We start from the raw sequence: 25,299 nt of genomic DNA, 5'->3' as shown, positions 1-25,299 counted from the left end.
CAGTGACTGTAAATGAAACTCTGGCTTACCATCCTTTATCTACTTACCAGAATGCCAGCTGTGATTTACATCTTTGTGACTATATAGGTAACATGTTATGAGATGCACTAATTCCTCTCCTACAATCCTATGTTTTGATCATGCAGTACATGCATATTTCTCATCTATAGTGTTTTATTTATATTTTATACCATTTAACAACAATTATATAAACACATTCAGGCAAAACATAGAAAAGTATACATAGAAAAATTAAACAAATAACATAATGCACAGCCACCCACACACCTATATACAGCGCGCCCGCGCCATACGCGGCTTGAGCATACACGCTCAAGCTACGGGGCCTTGCGGGGCGGAAGGGGTGGCGCGTCCCATTCAATTGAATGAGCGCGTGTGCCCGTTGCGCACTGCGCACCGCCGCCGCGGCCGCCGTGCACAAGATCCATTGGAAACAATGGGGCTTGAGCATAGGCGGAATTCGCCTTACACGGAGGGATCCGGAACGGATCCCTGCGTAAGGCAAGGACGCACTGTATCATAACATAGGCTGCATCTGCACTGCAGAAATAATCCAGTTTGACAATGCTTTATCTATTAATGGGCTGGTACATACCAGCACGAAGCAGCGTGGTGGCAGTGATATAAGGGCTCGGTGTGGCTCAGCGTCCACATTCGCCGAGCCTTATATCATAAGGCTGCGGCCCCATCCACATGCAGCGCAGCCTCGTGATGTAAGGGTGCCAGAGTGCCCAAACGGCTCTAGCCAGAAGCAGCCCTTATGACGGCGCAAAAAGGTCCGTTTCGGACCTCCTTTTTCAGCCAGATTGTCGCCGCAGCTGTGTGGTTACTACAGCAACGATCTGGAGAAGAAAAGAATGTCCTCTCTTCTCATCTGTACCGCTCCAATGTTTCCAAGCACCAAATGGCCCTGTGTAGTGATATAGAAAAGACCACGTGCCCTTGGTTTTAAAAAGAGAGTGAATGACTTTGGCGGGATACAAACCGCCATATAGTACGTATAGGATACGTACTAGGGTTAGGAAGGGGCGGTGCTTCCGCACCCCCTAACCCTAGTACGTATCCTATACGTACAAGATGGCGGCGCCCCTTCCACATGGGCGCTGCCATCTTTACGTACTGGACGCATAGCGTCCAGACGTGTCGCGGCGCCTATGATGTCGCGAATGCGCCAGCAGCGCTTCACGACGTCATCAGTGCGCCGCAAGAAGAAGCTCCGAAATGGAGCTTCTTTTTTGCTCCGCGCGGGAGTCGCGCAGTTTGGCTGCTGCAGCTCCCGCGCAGAGCAAACGGCGGCGGCGGGGAAGCGCCGCAAAGCGGCGGTTTGTATCCCGCCTTTGAATAATAATGTCCCTATCATTATTAACTGGAGCAAAAAAGCAGCACAAGAAATATCTTTGAGATGCAGAGGCCCCAGTTAAAAACCACAGTGACTATTTTCCAGTCCAGAAAACATAAATAGATAAATAGAATGAGTTGATTATTTGCTTGCCAAAGATATGTCATGATTAGATTTGGCTATTTGGGGGCCATTGCTTTTTGAAATGTAACCATGACTAGAGTATATGTGCTCTGATTCAGAGGGTGGGAAAGTTATCATTTTGTGGTTGTAGCTATTGTCCAAGAAGTTACTTTTAAGCTTTATTCTGATTATATAGTATAGTCTTCCATCCCCATACATACATTGAAATCTTTTTATAAATCTTTTTTTAATCTATGAAATGATTAACTCGGATAACATAAATTGCCAATAGTTCCTGTCTTTAGTACTCTCCAGACCCTTATAATTCTGCTTAAATAATGACATATGTGTGCCAGTCCTCTGTGAGGAGGTGTACATAGTTGGTATGGTTCACTTTCATCTAGATCTAACTCCCTTGCAGGCATCTGGAGCTGAATATTACCCTCTTTTTGTAACAGGCAGATAGGTTAATTTGTGAACCAAAGGGTAGAAGTCCTGGCTTCCGATTATAGTGTCAGGGTATGGATCTGATTGCTTTCCAGCCATGTCAATAACATGATTTGTTGATCTGTATCCTCCAAAATTGCCTGTGTTTGCAAAGTCCTAGTGAAATCTGAGCTGGTGCACACAAAAAAAGCACAGATACAATATGTGCTTTAATAGATGTATTGCAATGATTCTCAAACTTTTGTGATGGTTTCAAGTGAGATCACACAAGTGTCTGAAAGTCACAAGTAGGCTTTAGCAACACAGCTGTGTGCCATATGAATCAATGGTCCAAATAGGTAGGTGGGGATGTCTATAAAGAGTGCCATTTCTGTATCTGGGACATTGTAGCTTATTGCATAAATTATAAGGATCTTATGCAACAGTACTGGCTATAATAATTTATATAATTTCAGATGATACTAGAGCACCAATTGAGAAGTTACAATTCACAATTCAAGGAGGTGCCCATGCTGCTGCAGAGAAAGTGCGGCTGCTGAGGAATGAAGAAAAGGAAATAAGAATTAGAAGAATTGAGGTATTTCTCTAGTATGTGCTTTGATCATCAACACATGGTGGCAACATCCAAACCAATTATGGTCTATTGCTTATTCTTGTTACCTTCAAGGCTTTAGAAGAATATGTGCCATATGCAAAGTTGCACTGATACAAAAAAAAAAAAAAAAAAACTAATGGAACAACTGAACAGGCATGATTTATCCTATTCAGCCATCCAGGCATATTTATTTTGAACCAAGCAAGATTATGCAGATCACAGAAATATTCACTATAAGAGAGTTGCAAGTCTCCTCTCTTATGCAGGCTGTGTTGTGGAGAAACTTTCTACAGTGGACCCTTGTTATAAGCTGGAGTTTGGTTCCAAGATCTCCCGTGGATAACAAAATCTGTGGATGCTCAAGTCCCATTAAATATAATGACATAGCAAAATGGTGTCCCTTATTAAAAAAATGGAAAATCAAGGTTTGATATTTGAAATTTATACTTTTTTGAACATTTTCAAACTGTGGATGTTTGAATCCATGTATAAAAAAATCCGTGTATAAGAAGGACCGACAGCATATTCATGCTGCATAACTGGCCTAAGGCCCTGTACAGATGGGCACTTTCTGCCGGCCTGTGGGCAGAGTCAGGGCACAGCATCCTGACGCTGGAGGTCCTGACTTCACCCCCAGGGCATCATGATGTCATGTGCTGTTCCAGATGGCACACAGCATCATGGCATGCCTCCAGCACTGCATCCAGATGATGCAGCACCGAAGGGGTGCCATGCAGCCATGCTGCTGTAGCTATGGCACCCTTTGGAAGGTGCAAAAAGGAGCTGCTTTTTGTGGCTCCTTTTTGTGCCCTCAAGTGGCTGCATCAGGGCCACAATGTGAGGTAGCCATGGCCCTGATCCGGCCAGAAAAGGGGCGGTTTGTAAAGCCCCTCAGTTCCTAAGAGGCCAATACTATGGCTTACAGAATATTTCAGTTAGAAAAATCCATATGAAAAAAATTCCAGTAAGGGAAGTGTAAGGTTGTACCAATCCAAGCCTCTGGAATTGAGTTGTTCCTGGGAAAGAGGGAGTGCCTCCCCCACCCCATCTTTGATTTTAAAGTACTGTTTAAAGTATTGCTAGACACATGTGGCCCCATGACACATTTCTACCACCAGAGGGAGCATAATAATGGATTCAAAGAATCACAGGTTTGTGCATCAAGTCACCTGTTGACTTCATGTAATTCATAGGGTTTTCTTAGGCAATAATAATAATAATAATAATAATAATAATAAAAGTTTTATTTCTATACCGCCCTTCTTGCAATCAGGGCGGTGTACAGCATTATACAAACATTATACAAAACACATACAATAGAAACATTACAGTTAAAAAATCACATTAAAATCAATTCTGGCCAGCTTGCCACTGCTGTCAGGGGGGGGAAGACTAACTGGAGCCTGTGTCCGGGAATGCTAACTTGAACAAGAAAGTCTTTAATCCCTTCTTGAACTGGGCCAGGGAGGTGGCCGAGCGGAACTCTACGGGCAGCAAGTTCCAGAGGGTCGGGGCCAAGGTGGTGAAGGTCCTCCTAGATGTGGAGGCCAATCTTGCCCCTGGGACCCTCAATAGCTGCTGCCCAGATGTTCTGAGGGTGCGGGGCGGATTATATGGGGAGAGGCGGTCCTCTAGGTATCCTGGGCCCAAGCCATTTGGGGCTTTATAGGTTATAACCAACACCTTGTATTGCGCCCGGAAACGAATAGGCAGCCAGTGCAGATCTTTAAGCACTGGTGTTAGGCAAGGAGTACTCAGAGGTGATTTGCTATTTCCTCCCTCTGAAATATAGCCTACAGCATCTGGTATTCATTGGTGGTACTCCCATCCAAGTACTAAGTACAAAAGTATTTACTTTTAATCATCTGGCGTGAAGGAGAGAGACTGGAAATGTAATGCTGACCTAATTACAAAGTGGATGGCTAATAGTGCTAAGTCCCATAGACATTTCCAGATCTCATGTTGCCAAGCCATAGTCAATTTTTATTTGGAATCTTAAAGTTATTTTAATGAGTTCCCACTTCCAATGAGAATGAAAAACAATGCAATGTCCAACCTACAAATATGTTCTGATTCTATACATAACAAAAATCAATGTTCCCCATTGCCAACATAACCGCCAATCTTCCATTACTCTGTGGGTCTGACATTAAAATATTTCTCATTGTACATTAATTCTGCATAACAGTCGTGTGCAAATTTGTTTTAGTTTTCCGACATCTTTGGATGGTGATAGATAGATAGATAGATAGATAGATAGATAGATAGATAGATAGATAGATCTTGCACCCTCCATGCTATACAAGTGCATCTGATATAGTAAAGGTCTCTTACACATTTGGAAATATTTTAAACAAGAATAAATTTTTATTGGAGGAGGAATTACAGACTTTTTCTGGATATATCCATCAGGAAATGACAAGCAGCAGCGATGAATCAGACTCCAGCTCTGAAAGCTCATCCAGATGGCCTAGGGATACAGAAAAAGACATTAATGAGTATGAAGAAGAGCAGCAGGAACCTGGTCAGAAGCATTACCATAACCAAGAACAGTCCTCTGAGAAAAGGAAGCAGCCTTTATCTCCTCAGCATAGCAGCAGCAGCAGTAGCAGCAGTCAACAGCAACAACAAGAGAGGAGCAGCGACAGAAATAAGAGAAACAGCAGGAGTAGCAGCTCCAGTAACAGCGACAGTAGCAGCAGTGAGAGCAGCCCTCAGGACAGTGAGAGCAGGGAAAGTAGCAGCAGCTCTCAAAGCACCAGCGAAAGCAGATCCAACCAACATTCTAAGAGAAGGACCCAAAGATACCAGAACACAAAATGGGACAAGAGTCAGTCAAGCAAAAGAAGGAGACCGTCTGATGACAAGCAAGACAGGCAAAGTTTGGATGACATTTCTCCTCCAGTAAGTGTTTCTTCTTCAAAACCACCACAACTGAAATGCAGTTCATCCACATATTGGTGAGAATTCCTTTGAGTAACCATTTCTTCTTGGAATTTTGCAGAAGATACGAGGCCTAGAGTGGTCTGTGTTCAGCTTCAAAGAAAGCTATCCCAACCAGGTAGGTTCCATACCAGAAACTCACATCATTCATTGACAAACCCATCATGGCATTTTCTTGCCAATTTTCTTCAAAAGGGGTTTGCCACTGCCATCCTCTGAGGCTGAGAGAGTATAATAAAATAAATTATAAAATATTTTTTTAATTTTTATCCCACTTTTTGCCAAGCAATCAGGCTAAAATATATCCATATATACATAGTAACCCCCCCCCCCCAATTAAAATAGGAGTATAGCTTGCCCAAGGTCACCCAGTGAGTTTGCATGGCTGACCTAGGATTTGAATCCTGGTCTCCAGAGTTGCAGTCCATTGTTCAAACTACTACACCACACTGACTTTCTTTAGGAAAGTGGGGATAACACTATGTCTTATACGTTCGCCCTTCCTTAAAGCAAATTATCCCTACTAAAAGGGTAGTGATGATTCTTTCACCTAAGGTTTAGAATAGCATGTACATTTCTATATAACTTATCATTGAACTCTCTGTTTTACAGTTTGTAAGCTAATTGCCCCCAACAAGTTGGGTATTCATTTTACCAACCTATGAAAGGATGGAAGACTTAGTCAACCTTTGAGCCCTGTGATCGAACTCACAACCTTGTGGCTACAGTACTAGCATTTTAACCACTCTGCCACCAGGGCACAGGGTTCTCTTAATAGAGTTGTTTCCAGTCAACAGCAATAATGAACGTATATTTATTATGCTCATACACACACACAATAGGAAGAATACACAGTTTCCTCATTAAATCTTGCCCTTCAGATTGTAGCACTTTGAGGGTTTTCCAATAATCATCATGGAAAGAGAAGCATTTTTTCCCTAATCAACAAAGTTGCCAAATGGCAAATTTACATAAAAGTCTCCTATGTGAACTTTTAATGATATGGCTCCTGTTTATTGCATCTGTGGATGAAAATCAAAAAATAAGGAGTCCTCAGCAACCATTCAGCAGACTTCAGGAAGGGAATCTTCTAAGGCTTTTGCTGGCAAAAGACAAATGGACTAGCTGTAAAAACTATGCAAGAACAAAAAACAGTAACATCAATTAATTAGACAACTAAATTGTGGAATCATAAAATTTCAGATAAAATAAAAGGAACAACTATATAAAAGGAACAGAGCAACAAAAAATTGAGACTCCATTTTGGATTGTGTTTATAATTTTTATTTTAGTTTGTATTGAATTGCTGTATGTAAAACTTTAAAAACCATTAATTGTGGTAAACAGAAGTGAGAATAACTAAATAACTTACAATGAGCTAGCTATGTCTGTTGAGATTTTCCAGTTGATAATAATATGTTACTCAGCAAAATTCTGAAGTACATTTGATTGTCTAGATGTTTTGACCAGCAAGTACCATCAGGCCCATTCAGTAGTAAGGGATTGTGGGAGTCTAAAGTTTAATCTATACTGCAGAATGAATGCAGTTTGACACTGCCTTAACTGCCATGGCTTAATCTATCAAATTCTGGGATTTATAGTTTTTCAAGGTCTTTAGTCTTCTCTGTCAGAGAGCTCTGGTGCCACAACAAAATACAAATCCCATGATTCCATTTCACTGAGCCATGGCAGTTAAAACAATGTCAAAACGCAATATTTCTGCAGTGCAAATTAAGCCTCAAGGTACCATACCGCTACAGTGTACAGTTTTCATATATTTCATACCAAGTACATGAATATTTTTCATAATTGCTTGTGCATCAGAATAGTGTCATATGGGTTCTTGTGCATGTATGTCTATTATATGTCTATTGATTGTTGACCTCTGATCTGGAAATAAACCCAGCATCATATATTGCCAATCTGATAAGACAAATCCCAAACCGTATGGTATTCTCGGCATGGGATCCACATGACATAATACCATCCCCAATACTAATATCATCTTACAAAACCCATCACTTTAAAAAAAAAAAAAAAAGGAAACAGGTGTTTTTCTGCTGTAGGAAAATCAGCATAGCCTCCTGAAAACTCACAGAATTGTGTAATAAGGAGAATTTCACCTCTTAAAATTGCATTCCTAATATGCCTATTGACACACACAAAAAAAATGGAAGGCTGGGAATCTGACAGTTCATACTAAAGGCGATGATGCATCACTTTAGATGCTGCTTAGGAAGTAGTAGATGGATTGATATGCCAACATGATTTCCTTATCTCAGATGTTGGAAGTAGATACGGCTATTTTCTCTTCAGGGCTGGAGTGCCAAAAGAAGGAAGCATTCTGCTAGGGCCTACGGAGATGTCATATCTTCCCAATGTATCTCTGAAATCTTTCTAGAAAAATAAGAACTCAAGACAGAGAAAGAAAAATATTGCCTTACATTTTCATGTAGACCACAATGCTCTCACTCTTCTTCCTGTTGTTCTCACTCCCCTTCTCTCTTTGATTTTGCAAATCAGGAAGACTCAGACAGTTCATCATCTTCCTCTGAATCACAGAACAGCCGTCCCAGTGACACAAAGAGCAGCAGCAGCAGTAGTGAATCAAGACCTTCACAGCAGGTATGTTTTAAATGTAATAATAAGAGATGCTCAAACAGCGAAACAGATGGTCTTGCGGGATGGTGGGCTTTTCTTCTTTGGATGTTCAGTAAAGATGTTCAGTAAAGTTGAAGGCAGCAGGAAAGGAGGAAAACTACAACCACAACATACATGGATTGACTCAAGCAAGAAAACCACAGCCCTGTTTTTGCAATACCTTAACAAAACTACTGATCAGCAGGGCTCTTGGTTTTTCTCACTGGTAGGATTGCTGTAAATTTAAAGCCAACTTGTGGTCAGTTAACAATGAAAAGAAAATGAAGTTGGACTCATGCTGTCCTTGCCAGCCCTATGATAATGTAAATAAAATAATCAGGAAGCTATGACTTTAGAAGGAATTGTAACTTCACATATACATTATGTTGTAATATATGTTAAATCACCCCTTTCCAGAATTCCAAAATCAGAGCTATTCCAAAAACTAAAACTTTTTTATGGGTGGCTAAGATAGTGACACCTTGGCTTTCTGATGATTCAGTGTACAAAAACTTTGTTTCATGTACAAAATTATTTTTAAAATATTGTATAACATTACATTCAGACTGTGTATAAAGTGTATATGAAACATAAATGAATTTTGTGTTTGGATTTATAGCCCATCTCCAAAATATCTTTATATATGTATATGGAAATACAGACTTTCTAAATTCTCCCCCCACCTCCCCCCACCCCCAAAAAAAGAATGAAATCTGAAACACTTCTGGTTCCTAGCATTTTGGACAAGGAAGATTCAACCTATAACACCAAAAACTCCCTAGATCTTGTACCCCTGGGCCAGGCACTAAAAATAAAGTGGTTAATTGCACCCCCATAAGTTTTCATGTGTAATTGGTCACATGCAGTCTATCCCTCAACCCAGCCTATTCTAGCTCCAAAACAGCATTTCCTTTTTCAAAATGGGAAGAAACTAATTTTCAAACCTGGAACTGCACCCAAGGAGGTCCAGCAAGTGGATCAACTCCTGACCTCTCAGCATCTCTTCCCTTCCTGATAGTGGTTGGACACTAGCACAATGTTGGATTTTCAGAAACAAGTTGGCAACTCAATGTAGAGTCTTAAAACCATGTGATCCAATATAGCAAATACATCTTGCAACATGTTTTCAAAATGGAAAATGTTTTCAAAATGCAAATAGCAGAGGACTAATATGAAACCAATTCCATCTGTGCAAAAATGCTCAAATGATTTCATCAAAGTTTTTTTAAAAAATAGGAAGACTATTTCCCTGAAAATGTTTTCAAGTAAATATTAAGGAAAATTTCTAACAAGTGTCTGTACTCTGTGCAATTGTAAGCATTTCTAAAGCACTTCTGGATCATCCACATGGAGATGCCCAATCAAAGGAATGAACATGGCCAAAGAGGATTTTGACATTTACATAAATACTAATTCTTTATTGTCAATCTCGTCTGAACCTCTCCTAAATATTAAAAGCTTTTAAAATATGATTGCATAGAAATACAATTGACTGCAATTATAGGGGTTCTTAAAGCAACCTGGTTATCATTGCTTCCATAGCAATCAAAGCCATGTGTCTAAAGTCATATCTAGTAACTCAGAAACAGGCTGATGAGGGGATATGTGCCTTGAATAAGGTAGAAATCTTGACAGAAATGGAAAGATATATTTTTCCAAAGGTCTGAGGCAGACCTTATGTTCATGCACAGTTAATGACATTTTTGGAGGAATATGGATTTTTCTTGGGTTTTTCTTGCATTTAGACTGGGTTCATTTAAAGTCCTTGTAACATCTAATGTGCCGCAGCAGAGTAAGAGCTCTTTAAAACCTCTGCAAAGATTAAAGGAGATTAAAAGCTACCTTTGTATAAGTCATCAGCTCATTGTGTTAGCTCTTGTAAAGTTCTGAGAGGGAGGTAATGAAGCAATTGATCACAACAGACATTGAAACAGTGTCCTTTGCTTGCTTGTTTTTCAGACTGAAAATCATGAGAATGAACTTCTGCCTTACTTCACTGTTGTGGCTCAGGCACTTAGGCGTGACAACAAAGATCAGGGCTACAAATTGTCAATGTACATGAATTATGACATCTACAAAATCCACAGCAAAATGGTTGCAACAGAGCTTGCCAAAACTAAGTGGAGGGCCTGTTTTGATAGCCAGATGTTACCTTACAGATTCCAGGTAAAGATGTTGGTTTTCATTTATGGTTTTTGTTTATTTTTGTTTCATTTTTGCAATGTGAAATGAATTTTCAGCAACACCTCCAAAGCTACACAATTATTCTGAATATATATTTTTTAAAAATGATAATCATAAAGCAACAGCTGCGGCAGAACAAAACATGGCACTGAAAAAAGGCAGAAAAATAACTGGTTTGGGATTATAAATCACTCCCAAGTGAAAGCCTTCTCCATTCTTCCAAGTCAATGGCATTCCTGGAGGCACTAGCAGCTGTCTGAGATATTTATAAAATAAAAAATATTAGCAAATCTGAATAATTTCTTCTGCAATATGTTTCTCAAAAATTCTTGAATCTGATACAGTAATGACTGACTGGAATTATATCTGTGCTTGAAAGAATTAATTTCCCCATAAGTGCCAGTTGTAGCTTGGCAGATCTCAGCAGGTATGATTATGAGGAAGCATGGATTTTCTACAGTTTAGGGATGGCATTTTGTTATAGGATAGGCACAGGGTCCACAGTAATAGTTCTGAAATCCATCAATATGTTGAATACAATAACCTGAATCCAATTGGTAGACAAAGCTAGAGTAGATCTATTGAATCAATTGGATTTACCTAAATGTTGACTCAGAATTCAACAGCTGATTCCATGGATTTACTCTAAGGATGGAAATAATTTTCATAAATACTCTAATTCCCCCCCCCCCAAAAAAAAGGGTTTCCCATGTTTCAAGCAACCCTGATAAATAAAATCCTGGAGGGACACAAATCATCACAATTCAAGGTTTATTCTTCATGGGGGGAGGGCAGAGAAAATGATATTTTCTGCATATAAATGTTTTCACTGCATAAAGCATTAATTTCTGCAGATAAAACAGCATTTATGCTCAGAAAATCTTGTTTTTTGGAGCAGAAGAGACCCCACATATTGATTTTTGCAGAATAAATCTTGAAATGTAAATAATCCTTGAAGATAGTACAATGGAAAGAAAAATTGTTTGGTTATTCATTCTTGCCCACAAAAATAAAATGTATGTGGATTTATATCCCCAGTCTACTCTAGTTCAGATTACCAATAGGATTCATTACATTAGTGTTATGTTAATGACTACCACTGCAGTTGTGCATTAATCCATGCAGGTAATTAGCTTTCATTCCTATAACATTAATTTAATTTTTTTACTTCCTACAAAAGAATTACATGAGCTGGGGTAATGAATGCCGGGATTACAGAATTGAAATGAAGGTTTCCAGAGGCCAAGTTGCAAGACATGCTGCCTTGCAAATGAACATGAAGTGGACCAAATTTCCAACCTTATTCAAGGAACATGCTTCTCGGTATAACAACCAGAAAGTTTCTCATTATCCTAATTGCTGGACTTTGAGGTTTGAAAGAATTTGACCAAATTCTCTTATTCATATCTTGATTTCATCAAGGGCTATGGAATTCCTTCCTGGTATTGCCTATGTTTCAGGCTTTTCAGCAGTTTATCAGAAAAATCCTTCCCGTGAGGTGATGCTGAGAATGATTGCTTCATCTCCATATACAACTGCTATGATCCTTAAAATTCCTGGGGTATGTGCTCAATATTCCTTCTTTAAAAAGTTGGTATAGTTTGATTTTGGGCTTCAGGTGATTAAATGGAAGATAAATGAGCAGTATATATGTTAAGCAACAGTAAGGACTTTTGCTCAAGTAGTTGTGCATCCTGTGAAATCAGAAAGTATGGAAATTTATGTAAGGTGAACTCTCATATTTGACTAGGGAGGGCAGAAGATTGTTGACCATTGTGAAACAGGTGATCACAGGCCTATTGTACCAACTGTGTTGTCAGTTGTACAGTAGTCATACCCAGTTTAAGTCCACTAACATACATTTATAGTACACACAAAGTGCATACAATTCTGCTCAATTTTGAGTGTACACTCATCCCTCCATATTTGCAGATTTGATATTTGCAGATTTGATTATTCACGGATTTTATTAATATGTTATCTCTAGGAATATCTAGGTCCTCCAGTGCAACTCTATGGCCAACTTTAAAAGTTGCACTGAAAGACCTAGAGATTCCTAGAGAGAACACTCTATTAGGCCTTTGTAGCTCCTCCAATGCAACTCTATGATCAACTTTAACTAATTGTTGCACTGAAAGACCTAAAGATTCTTAGAGAGAACATTCTACTAGGCATTTCTAGCTCCTCCAGTGCAACTCTATGGTCAACTTTAACTAAAAGTTGCACTGAAAGACCTAGAGAATCCTAGAGAGAACACTCTTTCTAGCTCCTCCAGCGCAGTTTTATGGTCTTTGTCTGTTGAACGTTGACCATAGAGTTGCACTGGAGGACCTAGAGATTCCTAGAGAGGTGTCCTCTCAGGTAGAAACATGGTGTTTTTGTTATTTGCAGTTTTTCCATATTCACAGGGGTCTTGTGCCCCTAACCCTAGTGAATATGGAGGGACAAGTGTATTTCTATATGGCTAAAAGGCATCATATAGGCCCAGTACAGACCGGTGCCATAGCACATCCTGGCGACATGCTAAGGTTGCCTCGGGGCGTCTCTTACAGACACCTCGCAACCCTAGCATGTCTTCCGTACGTCAAAATGGTGGCACCCTGTATAGATGGGCGCAGCCATTTTGACGTAACATATGCCTAGCATCCACACGTCACAGTGCCATAATGATGTTGCGAGTGCGCCATTTACGCATTATGGTGCCGCAAGAAGAACCCACTTTTGGGGGGTTATTTTTGTTCCGCGGGAAAGTCCCACAGTCTGGAGGCTGCAGCTTCCCCGTGGAGCAAACCAGGTGCCCTTTTGGGCGGTCTGTACCTCGCCATAATTATCATTTTCCCTATAATTTTAATATTTGTAGCTCCCTTCTGCTTCACTTTTCTTCATGGTGCTGGTAATCAGTGTAGAAATGCTTCACTTTCTGTAGAGGAAGTCTGGCAATTGCACAGATTTCCAAATGTTATTAAAATACAACTCCTATCAGCCCTAGCCAGTACAGCCAATGGGGAGGCTTGCTGGCAGTTGCAGTTGTACAACATTTGGAGGGATGCATAATTCCCATCTCTGCTATAGCAGATGTTTGTTTTTAAGCAGGAAAGAGGAGTGTTTTACTTCTCAGGACCTTTTTCTGAAGGCACTAAAAAGTACATGATAGGTCACATAGTCTTTATCCTGTCCTTTTCATATGTTTCAGGGGTTGGGATCCCTTGATCCTACATGCGTTTTGGATTATAGCTCACATGGTCCTTTGCCATGAGTTATGTTGGATGATTGTTGAGGGAGCAGTAGACCAAAATACTTCAAAATATAAAAGTTCTCCTCACCTGTTACATATTAGTAGTTCTTCCAGCTGCTTCACTTTAAAATGCTTGATTATTCTTGGAAATGTTGAAAGTGTTTATTTTTTTGACTTATGGATATGTGCCTTGATTAAGGTAGAAATCTTGTCAGAAATGGAAAGATATATTTTTCCAAAGGTTTGAGGCAGACCTTATGTTCTTGGACAGTTGATGACATTTTTGGAGGAAAATGAATTTTCTTGGGTTTTTGTTGCATTTAGACTGGGTTCATTTAAAGTAGTTTAATGTTTAAAACTGTGAGCTCCAGAAATTTAAATACTGTTTATACGTTAGTCTTTTTGATAAATGTTCAGTCAAGATCCAAGCTTTTGTCTTTAGCCACATTGATCTTAACACATTCAATATTTGCTTTCTAGGAAACCTTTTACAAGGATGGTCTCTGTTCTCCATTTATTCTCCCAGTTGTTCCAGTTGCATATTACCAGCCTCCTCAAATAACCTTCAACGTTTTAGATTTAGCTTCATGGTTAGCCCAAGGAGATCAAGGTAAATGAATACTGATTTTACACCACACCAGTATTGGGATTTGTGAACTTTAGGTGTCCCTTAGTTTACAGTAGAAGAATCTCTGCATACATCTGAGATTAAATCCAGCCTTACTTGTCCTTCAAGGAGACGTCAGACCCGTTGAAATCATAAATAATTTAAGCCCAACTGATTTCAGTGCATCTACTCTAAATATGACTAAGACTGAATCCAAACCTCTATTTTCAGCTTTAATACTTTGAAAGTGCAGTCTTATGCATGTCTGGTCAGATGTAAATCTTTTAATGAGACTTAGGCCTGTTACAGACTGCCAAAATAAAGCTGCTTCGGGTCTCTTTGGAGGTATGCTGTTTAAATGATGCATGGGTCCTACGAATCCGGAGGTCGCGCCAAAGCCACGCTCCATTCCTAAGCACTGGAGTGAAGCTTTGGTGCAGCTTCTGGATTCTTAGGACCCATACATCATTTAAACAGCATACCTCCAAAGAGACCCGAAGCAGCTTTATTTTGGCAGTCTGTAACAGGCCTTAATATAAGGAGTTTAAACCTTTGTGTGGCTTTCTTGTTTGTCTATAGCTGCTGTGATTCACTACTGAACAAAACATGAGATCTTGCAAATCCACAGATTCAACACCACTGAAAGAATGAAACCTAAGTCCAAGGAGAGAAAATATTTTTAGACTTTTTACCTGAGTAGCAACTAGATGACTAGGCCTATGTTCATTGTTGAATCTGACACTGATGGTGTTTATTATCTTCTCAGCTGTATGTGAGGTGGGTGAAGAGAGGGTCGTAACCTTTGATGACAAGATATTCAACACTACCCTCAGAAACCAAGATTGTGACCTACTAGTTGTCCAAGACTGCAACAAAAATGCCAATTATAAACCAAAATTCCGTTTATGGACAAGCAGGTCCAATCCTAAACTTCCAAGAGAGATTCACCTCAATTTGACTACTGTGTAAGTTTTAACAAATGTAAATACCTTTCTGATGAAAATAGGTATTAGACTTTATTTCCATTTGTTTTCTCGGGACAGTTTCAAAGTGATGATTTAAAGTGTTGCTATTTTCTGTAGTCTAAATATAATTTTTAGCCCCAGCTATTAAACCTAATAGGTTTAGATGGAGTAGGACAATGGGCTGAGGGGGTTGTCCCAAAGGCTTCATAGAAAATGTGCTGGTCTCTCTCATTCTGAGCAACACAGTGAGGAGTATCACTCTGTTCTGGCAGACCACAGCACAGCATGTTACAAGGCCTTCTGGGGGTCTCTTAGAGTTTAAGCTCTTGCCAGATTCCTGACATGGAACTGGAATACATCTACATTTTCTGCATGGTTTTCAAGATCTTTATTCTCTTCTTCAGATTGTATCAATGAAAGGCATCTTCCTTCAGCTCCATCTGGCTGTTTGCTTTCCAGCTAGACAGCTGAGCCGAGTTTTTCATCGTATTTTAATAGCATAGTCTTTGTGAACTTATATTAAAACTTGACAGTGTTAGATAGAAATATGTCAAAATAGATGAATGGTCACCACTACTATCTAAAATTAGCTTACTTGCTAATTAGCTTACTTGCTGTTCACCGCTATGATCTTTGGAATAGCAGTATATAAATAAAACAAATTATTATTATTATTATTATTATTATTATTATTATTATTATTATTAAAAGGAAGGAAGGGTTTTCCAGTAGGCATAAAGAGGTAACATTAGTAATGGCAACTATATCAAAAAAGACATGTAACATGGCCTGTTGCTAGAAATCAGTTGTATTGCCTGTCCATACTAGTAGACCTCCACTGGCTTTGCAATAATGCACAACTGAGTTACAGAATCCAGTCTGCATAAGATTCAGTTGCTTTCTTTAATTTGTATGAGATCAGATTCTCATGCTGTGAGTACTTTAGTATATCATGATATTGTCCACTCAGGTCAGGCTGCAACAATGGCAGAAGGAGCAGTTCAAATATCATTACTATAGGTTTTTAGTGGAAGTTGTGATGGCAGGGTGGACACAAGCTAATCATTAACATCAAGATTTTTGTTTGTCATCCTTCTAACAAAATACACCTTTTACTTTTTTTTCTCAACATCTAAGTTACATCAAAGTCTTACATTCATTGGATGCAATCGTTGTGCTATGTAATGAGAAAGCAGTACTAGTGGACAAATTGATGCATGAAGATTCTGCAGGTATTAAATCTTACATCATAATTTCTTCTTCAGTTACCATAGATTTTAAATGGCTTGTGTTGGCCTACTCTAGCTGGAATGAATAGCAAATCTCAGTGACTGGGAAGAATGGGATTTTTTCCCCAAAGTTTTATTGAAAGGCCTTCTTTTAAGAACACAAGAATGTAATTTTGAAATTATAGTGTACAGTAAATCAATAAAGCTGTGACTCCTGCTGTGTAAGTTGGGCATTATGCCTACTAACTGGATGGACAGATTTGGACAGTGAATTTAGTAGAAGCTGTTGTGATGCAATCTCAAAGCATCTCAGATATCTAGTGGGGGAAAGTACAATTGTGCCACTGTCCCCATTTTGTTGACCAAAAGCATGAAGAAATGTATATAATGTATATGTAAATAAAATTTCTGCGTTTTTGGGTGTTCTGTTGAAAAGTATTATTGTTTTAGAATTAAGCAAACCATTCTAAACTATCCCATCTCTTTGCAGCAAAAATTAAAATTTACAGAAATAATACCACTGTTGCCATTGAAGCTCCAGAATACGGTTTAGTGAATGTGACATATAATGGTAATCTACTGAGAGTAAGTCCACCAGTTTGTTCCCTTTGTACTAGAATCTTCTGCTTCTTTCCTTTAATGTATTACATTGAACAATTGGGAAAATCATGAATATCTATAGCAAAGATCTATTATCTGTGCAGGTTACAGTTGCCCCAAAGATGAAAGGTAATACCTGTGGAATCTGTGGAGACAACAATGGAGAAAAAAGAAATGAAGGTCTGATGCCAAATCAAGAGCTGGCTGTAAATGACATTGATTTTTTTCATTCCTGGTCATCAGCAGACAACTGTATTACAGGTCAGTTAAATTAGAAAACTGTAGCAGCAACAAATACCACATACAGCAAATATTTCATCCAATGGGTTTAGTTTTTGGCATCACACATACAACTGCCAGTAGCTTGTAGCATAAGCAGACATTCAGTTTACACAATAGTAGCAGGGTGAAACACCCCACCCACTTAAAAAATGAGCTGGTAAGACCTACAATTACAGATCGATTTTTCCACCTTTCTTAACAATGACCAACGATGTCTTGTTTCCAGAATCTAACTAAAAAAGCATTAGTCCTAAATTATCAATCTTGAACTGTGCTCTTTATTATAAACAGTTGGTAAGGGGTAGATCACTTTATTCCATGCAATAATAGCTAGGAAAGAGATTGTGATGTTTCTGGCTCCTGGCTTTCAGGGTATAAATTAAAATCTAACTGCTACATATCATTCTCATTAATTTCCCCCCTTCTTAAAACTTAGTCAGATAACTAATTGCAACTAAGTGCCATTATGTGGCAATGGAGAATACTGTTTTGGAGGACATCAACAATTACAGAGGCTTTGAGGCCTTGAAGCTCATGGATTTATTGTTTGTTTATTTGTTTGCGTGTTTGTTTGTTTGTTTGTTTGAGCACTCAGAAGAGTCAGGTGCTATCAGGAAACATGAGAAATGGAGTCCCCAGTGCTGCAGTACTTAATGGAATTGATCCAAAAGGCATAAGCAATTTTTTCTCCAGACTCCCTCATGTCAGTGGTAACTTCTAAGCAAGGATAGTTATCAGATATCAGGTAGCACTGGTTCAAGTATGAAATATCATGAATTAGATGCTTGGAATGGTATTGAGCTCAGTGAGCATACTTATCAGATACAGCAGATCTTCCTGATTGCTTCACCTCTAGAGTACAATAATACCTAGGGGTTTTATTTTCAATTGAACCAGTACAACTGTAGTTGAATTAACTGTTAAGTACAGGACTAATTCTACTCCAGTTTGGATGCCAGTTGACCATGAAAAACAGTGTGAATAAAACTCAGAAAAGAGTGACAAAATATTTTTTACTCTGCTTATAAAGGGAATGGTGAAAATGAGAATCCTACAATAGCTTTTAAAAATCATATATCTGTCTATCTAATCATTTGGACACAAATCCAGTTATCAGTTCCAACTAGAGTAGATCCACTGAATCAATGTGCTTTCCCTATATTTTGATTTACCATTCAGCAATTGATTTGGTGAGTCTATTTCAGTTAGAATTAGCAATTGGATTAAGGCCTTGGATTTATGATGTGTTATTAATATGTTCGTTTCATAAGAGGATCTTTAATCCTCATATTACTTTGAATTTTTCTAGTAATGTATTGATGGTGGACCTTACTTTTCCAACAGAAAATGCACCAACTTCACCTGAGCTTGAGAAGGCAGCAGCAGCATAACTCTGAGGGATAATAGGCAGAACGTTTTGAAAACTGCCTTTACAAGTTCCTATTAACTGGGCAATTGGATGGCCTCATGAAGAACGTAAAAACCTATGAAAATATATATGCATTAATTAATGTTAATATAAACTAATTTAAATTAAATGTGTTGTATACCTTGTGAAGTTCATAATAAAAACATTGTGCATTTAATAAAAAGACATGTCTTTATTATTGTTTCTTATGCCTAAAGTAGGCAGATTGCAAATATGTTATAATCATTCATTGTTTATTAGTGTTTAGTCACTTCAAGAACTTCAAGATCTTTCAAACTAAAAAGAGATTGATATAGTTTATCAGTAAATGGCTCACAAATGACCGTAGCACACTCACAAGACACACAGTTTGCTTTTATAAAGATAGCAGTAGTCTTAGTTCCCACATAAATGAGAGATCAGCAATAACACATTAAATCGTAACAGTGTACTAGTTCCTTGTAATTGTAATGATTGCCAAACATTATGGTGTGAAGCAAACATCCTTGATGTTGAAAATTGAGGCCTCATTCTCCAAATCAAAATCCAAGCCACCCATGACAGTTCCTTCTAAAACTAATAGTAATCTGGGGAGGAATTTCTGGGTGTACTTAAAGGTGCACAGCTAGAACTTCCTAAAGCTATAGTACTTGAACAGCATAGCTTTAGGGTGTTTTACAGATATAGCTCTGTGGAGCTCCTGATTCTACCATTGGCACTTCCAGGAGGCTTTCCACTTTTAAGCTTCACAAAAAAAATTGGATAGGTCCCATGTGACTGGTATTTTGGTTTAAGGAAAAAGTAAGGAGCTTAGTTTACAGTGGCATGTAGAGATGATTGCTGCAGGGCCCACTATACTTGTGAAGGCCTTGGAGGGGTCTTACCTCAAAAAATACAAAAACAAGAGTAATAGTAACAATGTTTGGATTGGAACATGCAACAAAATGAGCTTCCAAGCATAGAGACTGTAATGGTAGTCATCTGATCATGTCATTGGATAAACATAACAAGTTGCTTTCTTAATTAATGTTCCAAGCTCTTTTTTAAAAGACAGTAATATTATAGACATTACCATTAACTATAATGTAGTTGCTTCTCTCCTCCTTTCTGATCTTCTGAGATGGTTCAATCAAAGAGATAAAAACCATTTGCTTCAATTTTCACTGCAGATGTTATGCCAACTGTCAGAAGCTGTTGTATAATTAGCTTTAAGTGTGATGTGTGCAAACAAACCAGCTTTAAAAGAGATTATAGATCTTGGCTTGTTCAGATAAAATAGTTAAAACTAGGTGCTGTTTCCAATTCAGGCATCACAACAAACCTTGGTTAGTTGAAATGGAAAACAGATGTTTATGGACTTCTTATAGCCACAACAGAAAAAGAGTGGTGAGGGAAGGGACTAAGATAAATGAACTAAAAAAAAAAATCTGCCTCCTTTGAAATACATGTTCATTTAACAAAACAAAAAAAAAACCTACTTCATGTCATTTTCAATAGCTTTACACATTATTGGCACTGCAGATCATTTAGATGGTTGGTAAAAACTTGCTGTGGTTAAGTGGACTCAAACCCTAGTTTCCCAGAATCCTGATCAAATCACTACATGATGCTGGCTCCAGGCTTATCAGTAACTAAGTAAAACAATGGCCCGGGACAGACTGCCCTAAAAGGGCAGCTTGTCAGCAGCCTATTTTCCTCCACAGGGATGGCACAGCCCCCAAACGGCGTGCCATCACTGCAGAGGAAAAAGATCCCGGTATTTCTGGGTTCTTTTTTGGATGCCACAATGACATCGCAAGTGCACCAGGTGGCGCTTCCATTGTATGGACGGGACATCGCCATTGTTACGCCGCCACTGCATACTAGGGTTAGGGACTCTGTGGTTGCCGCACAATCCCTAACCCTAGTATCGGTGCCGGTACACTGCTTGTTGGCCAATGTTGCGAAGGGTAATTGGTTTTAATCAAAACAATATAAAAACAAAATTAATTTCAAGGGAGAATTGTTTCAAAGCTATCCAGGGTAGAGTCAGGAAGCTAATTTGTGGAGTTTCAAAAAATGAAGCAATGTTTATATCATCTCATTTGTCTTATCGGTTTTGATTCCCTTACAGCAGACCCTGAATAATAGAAGAGCTCCTTCGGCCGTGCGTATCGCTGGTGTGGCATTTAAACAGCCGTGCCAGCGATACAGAGAGAAAGGGGCCGAGTGGCCCCTTTCCCCGCCGCTGTTGGGGTGTCCGTGGGGCATGAAGCCCCAAGGACACCCCTTTCCAGGCTGCGGGCCTTTTGCCACTTCCTCAAGGTCAGAAAAAGTGGCAGATCAGGGCCTCCGGGGCTGCCGCTGTGGTAGCTGAGGCCCCGATCCATTGGGGAAAGGGGCGGGTGCAGGCCGCCCCAAAGGGGCAGTCTGTACACCACCATAATCATTCAGCAATTGATTCAGTGTGTATCTACTTTAGTAGGGACTGCCAAACAGAGGTAAGCCTCAGAAAGGTTTCAGGTGACATGTTAATATGAAGATACCAGGAAGCATACATGTCTCCTGTGTTTTGTTTCTCTCTTTTCACCTGATAATTTTGTGGAGATTGAAAACCCAAATGGAATCTTATTCTCCTGAGCATCCCCATTATAACTGGAGCACCCAAGGTGATGCTGAACTGATCAGATGTGCTGTTTAAGCAATTTTTAGATCACCTACCATTATCTCCATAATTACAGTTACTGTGAGATGGGAGATGGATAAGCATCCATAGTTACTCTTAAAATGCTCTTTTCTAATATTTTGATATGTTCAAATTTATTCTGTCTTGAAATGGTGCTGTGAATCCCTCACCACCACCACCAAAACCTCTCTTCTCTTGAAGAGAGATTTTATCTCTGTCATTTTTATGTCAGCTCTAAAATTGTCACTGGCATTATCTTATCAGATACAAAAGTTTGCAAAACTTCATCTCTCTCTTTCTTAATAGTTTAAAAATGGAAGACTGCCCTTTAATATCATAATATAAATGCTAGTGAAATGCAGCAGTGAAACGGTGTGATTGTTTCACATTATTGTGGTTTGTCTCTGGAGTCTGCCATGAAGAAAGTAACTATTTGATTTTCATTCTGCCAACATCAATGGGAAAACACTATCCAGTTACATAGTTCATTCAAAGACAGAGCTGGTGCATTTGGAATGAATGTTACCTGGAAATCACAGCAGCAGCCAACTGGCTCCAAAAGAGAGGTGAAGCAAGCATGCTGAGAGAAAAGAACAATGACGCAGCAGTTGTTTGGTTTTGCCTTTGGTAGCGCAGAGAGTGGCAGACATCCATTTTTGTCACACAAAGCTCTGCTCCAAAAGTGGCTTCAAATAGATTGGAGGTGAAGAGCAGGGCGGGGGCAGTGGGAATAGTGGCCAGGACAGTTCTGCTTTCTTCTGTTCCATTCAGGACAGAGGTTTGACACGTATCATATTATTTCCATTTTTGAAAAGCTGCTTTCATTTTTCGTTGGCTGTTCTGAAGACAAGAACTCACGTTCATTAGTGGCCCCCTACCGAGATGGCTGAGAATCTATTAAAAGGCAGAAAAAGACCTAAAGATCCTATTCACTATGAAATCCAAACATAATGAAATCTAGTAATGTGCCTTCTTCAACTGGATGAGGAAAAGAATAAACTCACATGAAAATGTGTCTTCTAAAAAGCTTCTTAAAATTATATTAATGTTACAGGTTTCAGAACACCTGCATTTTTTCAGTAAGCCATCATAGATACATATTGTTGAGACATATGTTTGGTATTGAGACTAATTAGAAAGCTGTTGGAAATTATTACTGATCTGGTTTTAACAGTTAAACTCGAATTATAAAAGTTTAGAAGGTATGTCTTGCCATTCTGACTTTCTGTGCCATTCATATACTGATGGTATATGAAACTTATAGTGCCATGACTGGAATGTATTTTAATTCCTGTTTAGCTCATTTGATCTTCCTGCTAATAATATGAATCTGGAAGCAAGTCTGTGTCCCAGAATATGGACATCCAATCTTCAGATTTCAGAACTCATTCATATTAAACATATTTTCATTGTTTTCATCACATTGTGCTATATAACTTCATAACTCTGGTCACTTTCGTGAACTATTCCCAATCCAGCCCTATAGATACTTATCCTTTGCCATGCAGTTGTAATAATAGCCTATCCTTGTTATTTGTACTTTCTGGTGCTTTTTCTCAGCACAATCACTTAGAATCATAGAGTCATAAAGTTTGAAGACACCACAAGGGCCATCCAGTCCAATCCCTTTCTGCCATGCAGGAATACAAAATCAAAACACTTCTTACAGATGGCTATCCAGCCTCTGCTTAAAAACCTCCAAAGAAGGAGACTCCACCACTCTCTGAGGGAGTGTGTTCCACTGTTGAAAAGCTCTTACTGTCAGGAAGTTCTTCCTAATGTTTAAGTGGAATCTCTTTTCCTGTAGCTTGCATCCATTGCTTCCACGCTCTAGTCTCTGGAGCAGCTGAAAACAAGCTTGCTCCATCCTCAAAATTACATCCCTTCAAATGTTTAAATATGGCTGTCATGTCACCCCTTAAGCTTCTCTTCTCCAGGCTAAACATACTCCCATTCTTCCCTTCCTGTGCTTTTGCCAAAAACAACTTGGATGGAAAGGCTTCTCTAGTTATCAACATGAAACAAAATTTCCTTATTTTAGTGAATGTGTGTTCTCCTCTTCAACACAGCCAACAAAGCAAGCAGAACATTACACAAATTTTACTTCCTTCCCCTAGCATGCAATTCCACAAGTGTTGATTTCTGATCCAAGGGTCATATGTGAAAATCCTTGCATGCTATCCATTAGCCTGCTAGTCAAAGCAGCCCCACTATTGTCTTCCACATTGTTGGAAGGTGAGGCAAATAGAAGACCATAACATGATTGGCTCTCTGACTCCTCCACAGAATTACTGTGGGTGATAATTACTATGGTGCTTTGTACTTGAAACATGGTATCATCCCATTGACCAAAAGACTCAAGGGATAGTCATAGCAATGAGTGATCTGAACTGCCTTTACTTTGACTGGATAAATGTGTGTACAGCATAAAATAAAAACATACCATTCATAGGTATCTTAAATGATCAGGTCATAGGTATCTTAAATGATCATGATCAATGGGATGACAAGAGTGAGATGATCCTGGGTTTAATCCTATGTATTACTGTCCAAGTTCTAGCACAGGCTATTAGTGTGTTTGAATCAATTGGAAATAGTCAATAAAATGTAAGAGGAAAAGTGCCAGGGAACTCCAAAACAGTTTTATTTGCCTTCATAGTAGGAATCTTCTGTAAAACAAAAGAAATTGTGAAATTGTGAAATGGAATTTGTAAGGAAGAATCAAAAGGGTTAAATCCTTCCATGTTACTAGAGGCATACTCAAAATCACATTAATAAAGGCTTCACTAGAAATGCATCGCAAAAGCCAGGATAAAGTCCAAAAGGTCAGTAGCATGGCTGATGAGAAGTGTTAAGATGAAAAGGCTTCCTTTAGATATTATTGTTATTATTGTTGTTGTTGTTGTTATGCTTTATTTACATAGTGCTGTAGATTTAAAATATTAAAAGGTTTCCTTCAGAAATTGGAATTGTGGTCCAAATGAGGTGGACCTGAAAGAACACAAAGTTGTCCAAAGGAAATGAAAGAAGAAAATTGGGGATGGGAAAAAATAAACTTTGAGGAGCATATAAAGTACCATAACCAACAACAGATATTTCTTTAAATATAACATAAAATCAATTGTTTGAAAGTTATCCAGGGTAGACCCAGGAAACTACAGGCCAATTAGTCTATGCACACCCATGAGCCTTGGAAGATACTGTCAGGATGTGCAGGTCAGCACAGTAAGTTGTGACTGGATGAAGGTGTAGCAAATGGCAGGTGTAACCAGAATAAGGTAAGCCTGCAATTACTAAATGAGAGAGCAATTGGGCAATTAGGCCAGGTGGCTATCATAGCCAATCTGCAGACTATAGCTGCTTTGCAAGTCTGCTGGGTTTTTGAGAGTGTACAGGTATTGTTTGCTCTCCATGATACAGGGATCTGTAGTGCTTTTCATGCTGGCTGACTTTGCTCTTCATGATTGTACATGCTGCTGGGACTGGTAATGCTGTTCACTACTGAGGTAGTATGCTGATGTACTAGAAGCTGTACTATGTTTATTTTTGCTCTTTTGTACTGAGCCATTCTACTGTGTTTTTTGCTTCAATTTTATGACTCCACTGAGTAAAGCTATTTTTGTTAGAGTACATCCAAGACTCTGCTGTTATTTTTTTTACCTCAACACATACCCTAACACATACACTCTTATGTGTCGAAGTGACCTTCCAGACAGTGTGGAAGGATGAGAGAGAGGTCACTGCAAGAAGATAAAAATGGATGGGAAAAGATGGTCAAAGCAATGCTTGCAGCCAGAGGAGGACCTCTTAGAGGAGGAGGATTGGTGGTACTGAGACTTGTGGTAGGCCTGTGCTGAATGAAATAGGATTAAGAGGATTGGTGTCACTGTCGAGGTGGAGATTTTTATTGCCTGGGCTGATTAGCAAATCCGATCCTGTAGGCTGTAGTATGGGCATTAAATAAAGCATTGGTTGTCTCATGTGTCTTATAGCTGAAGAGCCCGGCCCCCTCAAAG

At 39.1% G+C, this 25,299-nt stretch overlaps 1 protein-coding gene across 1 annotated transcript in view; it reads left to right on the top strand.

The window, feature by feature from the left end:
- Positions 1-18,774, top strand: part of LOC149316449 (vitellogenin-1-like) — a 55,841-nt gene extending 37,067 nt beyond the window's left edge. The window contains exons 22-34 of the mRNA XM_089518698.1: positions 2,386-2,507; positions 4,938-5,429; positions 5,530-5,586; positions 7,992-8,093; positions 10,068-10,274; positions 11,473-11,615; positions 11,715-11,853; positions 14,008-14,137; positions 14,901-15,099; positions 16,237-16,331; positions 16,819-16,913; positions 17,033-17,189; positions 18,555-18,774. Of these exons, the coding sequence (XP_089374824.1) occupies positions 2,386-2,507; positions 4,938-5,429; positions 5,530-5,586; positions 7,992-8,093; positions 10,068-10,274; positions 11,473-11,615; positions 11,715-11,853; positions 14,008-14,137; positions 14,901-15,099; positions 16,237-16,331; positions 16,819-16,913; positions 17,033-17,189; positions 18,555-18,601 (1,985 nt within the window). The 3' untranslated portion in view covers positions 18,602-18,774. The remainder of the gene's footprint in view (positions 1-2,385; positions 2,508-4,937; positions 5,430-5,529; positions 5,587-7,991; positions 8,094-10,067; positions 10,275-11,472; positions 11,616-11,714; positions 11,854-14,007; positions 14,138-14,900; positions 15,100-16,236; positions 16,332-16,818; positions 16,914-17,032; positions 17,190-18,554) is intronic.
- Positions 18,775-25,299: the final 6,525 nt, after the last annotated feature.

Source organism: Sceloporus occidentalis, unplaced genomic scaffold (genome assembly GCF_023333645.1).
Source record: "Sceloporus occidentalis isolate IW3139 unplaced genomic scaffold, rSceOcc1.0.p SCAF_3, whole genome shotgun sequence".
Taxonomy (NCBI): domain Eukaryota; kingdom Metazoa; phylum Chordata; class Lepidosauria; order Squamata; family Phrynosomatidae; genus Sceloporus; species Sceloporus occidentalis.
The sequence above is the reverse complement of the archived record's forward strand: the minus strand, read 5'-3'. Positions and strand labels throughout refer to the sequence as shown.